The sequence below is a fragment of the Scyliorhinus canicula genome, chromosome 29 (genome assembly GCF_902713615.1).
Source record: "Scyliorhinus canicula chromosome 29, sScyCan1.1, whole genome shotgun sequence".
Classification (NCBI taxonomy): domain Eukaryota; kingdom Metazoa; phylum Chordata; class Chondrichthyes; order Carcharhiniformes; family Scyliorhinidae; genus Scyliorhinus; species Scyliorhinus canicula.
Window position 1 is genome coordinate 14771751 of NC_052174.1, and position 5289 is coordinate 14777039.

The following is a 5289-nucleotide window of genomic DNA, read 5'->3' on the forward strand; positions in this document are numbered from 1 at the left end:
CCAGCTCTCGATGGAGGGTTCGGGCCTGGGGGGGGGAAGATTAGAAATGCCACCTGATCAAGGGGGTACGCTCGGGCGGTAGTTCACCGCACACCTGTGCTTCCTCCAGACGTCCCCTGGCATCGGAGCCGAGCACAACCCAAGATCACGGACGGCGTCGGCGACGATGTCGGCTGTGAGGTGGACATACACCAACGCAGCCTCTTCCCTTTAGCCCTGCAAATATTACCTTTTCGGATAATGATCTAATTCTTTTTCGAAAACCTCAACTGAACCCATCACCGCCACACTTTGGGGCAGCACATTCCAGACCCTAACCTGGTTAGCACTGTTGCTGCACAGCTCCAGGGTCTCGGGTTCGATTCCCGGCTTGGGTCACTGTCTGTGTGGAGTCTGCACGTTCTCCCCCTGTCTGTGTGGGTTTCCTCCGGGTGCTCCGATTATTAAAATTGTAACACCAGCTTCTCCAATGCTTCGCCATAACTGAAGATGCACGAAGCATCCTATTGGATGGGTTGGGAAGGGCCGCCCAGTGGTTAGCACTGCTGCCCGACAGCGCCAGGGATCCGGGTTCGACTTCGGCCTCGGGTGGCCGTCTGTGCGGAGTTTTCACTATCTCCCCGTGTCTACGTGGGGGGAGGGGGGGGGGGGGCTAGGTAGGGTGCTTGATGGGCCAAATGGCCTCCTTCGGCACAGTAAGACTCTATGGTTCCAAGCTTCTCGGTTCATCTTTCTTTGTAAATATTGTTTCAATGTGGGTTTTGCTACTTATCGGTAGTGTGGCCGTGCAGTCTAAGCCGCTGGATATTGGCCCTCAGAGGTGGGAGTTCGAATCCCAGCGCCTCCAGGCGGCTATTTTCTGTAGTTGCACATTCAAGTTCTTCTTGTTGGGCTGGTTTTATCAAATTGGCACATTATTTGTATACGTGACGTATCATTTTCCTCCCACAGTCCAAAGAGGTGCAGGTTAGGTGGACTGGCCACGCTAAAGGGGACTGGTTTAGCACACTGGGCTAAATCGCTGGCTGCGAAAGCAGGCCAGCAGCACAGTTCGATTCCCGTAACAGCCTCCCCGAACAGGCGCCGGAATGTGGCGACTAGGGGCTTTCCACAGTAACTTCATCGAAGTCTACTCGTGACAATAAGCGATTTTCATTTTCATAAAGTGCCCCTTGGTGTCCAGAAAGGCGGAGGTTAGGTGGGGTTATGGGGATAAGCCAGGGACGCGGGCTGGGGGAGGGTACTCATTCACGGGGTCGGTGTAGACTCCAGGTAGCCCTTAACAATGACATTGGTTATGGGGTAGATATTGACCGGGGCGCAGGGGCTGGGGGGGAGAAATCCACCCCCCCCCCCCCCACCCCCCCGACCTTCGAAACAGCGGTGTGGGGTCCTTTACGCCCCAAAGGGGCCTCGGCTTAACAACTGACTAGTAAAAAGGTGTGCCCCGACTGTAGAGCACTCCCTCAGGACTGACACTGGCATTTCCAGCCCAACTGACGGGTGCCCGAGTCTCCCGAGAGGGAGGTAAGTCGAGTTAAGCAGGGGGACCCTGCGTTTCTGCACCCTGTTATCTGGTCGGGTTAGAACCCCCAGTTTAAAGCTGGAGCATCTGTGAAAGGGGTGGGGCGGGTAGTAAAACACCCGGCTGCTGTTTTGTTGAATTTCGGCGCAATTCACCGCGAGAAACAAAGTTTTTGTTGGGTGAGAAAAATCTTTATTCCTTTTGTCGTGAGTTTAAACGAGCCCAGGGCGCGGGCGGGAAAGAACGTAGGAGCGGAACAAAGGCGGGCGTGGGGTTCAATTGATCTTTAAACGTGCCGGATCACCACATTGCCTTCGGAATCTTGTGTGAACAGTAAACCTGGGGGCGGAGAGGCAGCGGCCTGGCATTCGGACGCTACCACAAGGTCCGATTCAGGGGAGCCGTTGCCCCGGCTGATGGCACCATTGCAGTGTTCCGACTGAAGGTTCCGGTCTCCGGGAAAGCCCGCCGCACACCGGCTGCCTGGATATCGGTGGGAGATAACCCGGTTCCCCTGTGAATCCTGGCTGAATAAAAGTGACAGCGTGTTCTGGTGGCTGCGCGGTGTGTTTGGCTGGTTAGAAGGCGGAGATTCAGCACCGCGGGGTGCATTCCGACAGTGCAGGGGCGGGTCGGTTCCCTGTGACCCCAGCGGTCTTTTCGAAGGCGCCGGATTCGGGTTGGTCCGCCGCCCAAAGACGTTTTCCTTGTCCCCGGGAAGACGATCCTGGCCCCGGCCCGGGTTCAGCTTCTTGGGCGAATGGGGCACCTCCCGGCATCTCGGCCGCCCCCTTTCCCGGTTGACGGTTCGTTGGGAGGTGGAGGGGAGAGGGGCGGATGCTCCGGAAGGCTGCGCCCGCAGGATCGCTGACTGGGCCGGAGGCCGGCCACCGGGCTGCCCTTTTGCAGCCGGGCTGCCCCCGTCCGACGTGCATCCCCCGGCCGGTGGTCTGGCCGCCTCCCTGTGCGAGATGACTCGGCTCGCTGGCGAATCTGGAGCAGGCGGCAGACTCGGGGCGGCACTGGGCGCGGGTGCTTTGCCCTCACTGCCCAGAGCGGGGCAGCCACTGTCTCTGCGGATATCACCGTCAGTGACCAGCTCAGTCTGGCTTGCAGGCGGTTCCCTGCCGATGGCACTTTGGCCAGAATCTGGTGAGGCCACGACCTGGGTTGACGTATTTGGCAGTTTCTCTGTTTTACCTGCGGAGAATAAATGGGAAAGAGAAACTGGGGTTTTCATTGTTATTTTCATTATTACTCTTCACCGTCTGATCAGCATGTATTTACACAGTTCCGCAGAAACAGGCCACTCGGCCCATCGGCTCCGTGCTGGTGATTCTGCTCCACACCAACCTCCTGCCCCCCCCCCCCCATCTCACCCCATCAGCATCCCCATTTATTCGTCCCTTCCTCAAGTGTTTATCCAGCTTCCTCCGCAATTGTCTGGACACTATTCACCTCGATCAATCCCCGTGGGAGCGAGTCCCACATTCTCCCCCCCTCCCCGTGGGAGCGAGTCCCACATTCTCCCCACTCCCCGTGGGAGTGAGTCCCACATTCTCCCCCACTCCCTGTGGGAGCCAGTCCCACATTCTCCCCACTACCGTGGGAGGGAGTCCCCATTCTCCCCACTCCCCGTGGGAGCCAGTCCCACATTCACCCCACTCCCCGTGGGATGAGTCCCACATTCTCCCCACTCCCCGCGGGAGCGAGTCCCACATTCTCCCCACTCCCCGCGGGAGCGAGTCCCACATTCTCCCCACTCCCCGCGGGAGCGAGTCCCACATTCTCCCCACTCCCCGTGGAGGCTGTGGAGGTCAAATCACTGAGTGTCTTTAAGACAGAGATAGATCGGTTCTTGATTAATGAGGGGTCAGGGGTTATGGGGAAAGGCAGGAGAATGGGGATGAGAAAAATATCAGCCATGATTGAATGGCGGAGCAGACTCAACGGCCGAATGGCCTAATTCTGCTCCTATGTCTGATGGCCTGCGGTGGCTGAGCCGACCGGCCACCCAAGGGGGGCAGTCACCGTGGCCTGCCGTAGCCTGGAGCTGTGACAGGAAGCTCCAATTTCTTCCATTACATACTTGACCAGCAATCCCTCCCCTCTCACACTGGCGCGCAGAGCAAGGATTCACGAGTCGATGCGTTATCCCCGCTGCGGGCGCGCACGGCGCGACTTGGAGCGGAGGAAGGTGACGGGTACCTTTGGGCTTGGGGAGGAAGAAGGAAGAGACGGTTGTCTGCCTGACGCATCGCGGCGGAGCTCTCGTCTGGGTGAAATTCACAGCCACTTCAATGTTGTACTGCCTTCTGGACAGGAGGCTCAGCAGCTTGGAACGGAACGGGCTGAAAACAATATTTTTGAAAACAGCAAAGTTAGGAATTACCTATCGCCGGCACGAACCGAAAGGAGCGGCAGAATTGGAATGTACTCCAACATTTTAATTGACATCACTGGTCAGTGTTAGCATCTAGATGCAGCAAAGAGTCAAGAGCTCTGCTCCTTTCCCAAGACGCCATTACTTTCCTTGAACCCACTCTTTACAAAACTCTATCACCGCACCACGAGTGCCACCAGCAACCTCTTTACCTATCCGCGTCAATTATTGGATACTTAACATCAATTTAGCATGCAATTGGAACGTACCTTAACCCATTCCTTAACAGTTTGGCCTCGGCCCGGCTATTGTGGTCAATTCTAGGCCGGGCTGGAATTCTCCAGCCGTGAGCCGGCGGGATGGTCTGGGTCCTGCCAAGGCAATACCCCCCCACCCCCCGCCGTGGGTTCCCCTACGGCAGAGGTCAGAGCAACGGGAAACCCGTCAACAGCAGCAAAGCCGTAAGATTCCGCCCACACTTCAGGAACGAGTCAAGGCCTCGGAAACATTACCGTGGAATTTTATCCAGATTTGAGGGATTCGGTTGCGAGGCGGGGTTGGGAAAATCGAACCGTTGCCCTCGGAGCAGGGTGGCCTGAAGGAGGTTCCCAAGGGTAACGAGATATTCTGAGAGTAGCCAGAGAAAAATCACTCCCTTTGGCAATAACCGTACGTTCAAAACCTTGGCGAAAGGTCCGAGGTGGGAAGTGAGGAGAAATCGTCCCGTGCAGAGAGCTGATGGGATCTGAAGATTTCACCTTGAGGGCAAGTACTTCCTCATCTAGCAAGTACTATCCCCGTGATCCGATCTAACCTTTTGGACACCAAGGGGCAATTTTAGTGCGGCCAATTCACCTACCTGCACGTTTTTGGACTTGCGGGAAAACCGGAGCACCCGGAGGAAACCCACGCAGACACGGGAGGAACGTGCAGACTCCGCACCGACATTGACACAAGCCCGGAATCGAACCCGGGTCCCTGGCGCTGTGAAGCAACAGTGCTAACCACTGTCCTAAATGCATCCTCGGTCCAATAATAACTGAAGGAGATAGGTACCTCAGTAAATTAAAGAATGGTGGCACATAACAGGCACCTAGTTTGAGTGGTGGCAACCTGCATTTATATAGCACCAAGGACCTTCACAGGATTGATTATCAGACACAAATCCAGCCCCAAGACGAGCTGGACAGATTTTATTTACTTTGTAAAAATTAAGGGCAATTTAGCGTGGCCAATCCACCTGCCCTGCACATTTTTCATAGAATTTACAGTGCAGAGGAGGCTATTCGGCCCATCGGTCTGCACCGGCTCTTGGAAAGAGCACCCTACCCAAGCCCATACCCCACCCTAACCCTATAACCCAGTAACCCCACCTAACACT

At 56.2% G+C, this 5289-nt stretch overlaps 1 protein-coding gene across 1 annotated transcript; it reads right to left on the minus strand.

Annotated features, from left to right (window-relative positions):
- Positions 1 to 1694: 1694 nt before the first annotated feature.
- Positions 1695 to 4689, minus strand: LOC119958333 (translation initiation factor IF-2-like). The gene is made up of 3 exons (XM_038786774.1): positions 4667 to 4689; positions 3734 to 3876; positions 1695 to 2725 (listed from the first exon to the last, which is right to left on the minus strand). Exons 1-3 carry the CDS (start codon positions 4687 to 4689, stop codon positions 1812 to 1814), a joined length of 1080 nt encoding a protein of 359 aa, XP_038642702.1. The 3' UTR covers positions 1695 to 1811.
- Between the last annotated feature and the right edge of the window lie 600 nt (positions 4690 to 5289).

Coding starts and splice junctions, on each gene's coding strand:
- LOC119958333 (XM_038786774.1), bottom strand. CDS start 4,689: ATGAGGAAGTACTTGCCCTCAAG. Junction 3,877..4,666: donor AGGAAGTACTTGCCCTCAAG/GTGAAATCTTCA, acceptor TATTGTTTTCAG/CCCGTTCCGTTCCAAGCTGC. Junction 2,726..3,733: donor CTTCCTCCCCAAGCCCAAAG/GTACCCGTCACC, acceptor TATTCTCCGCAG/GTAAAACAGAGAAACTGCCA.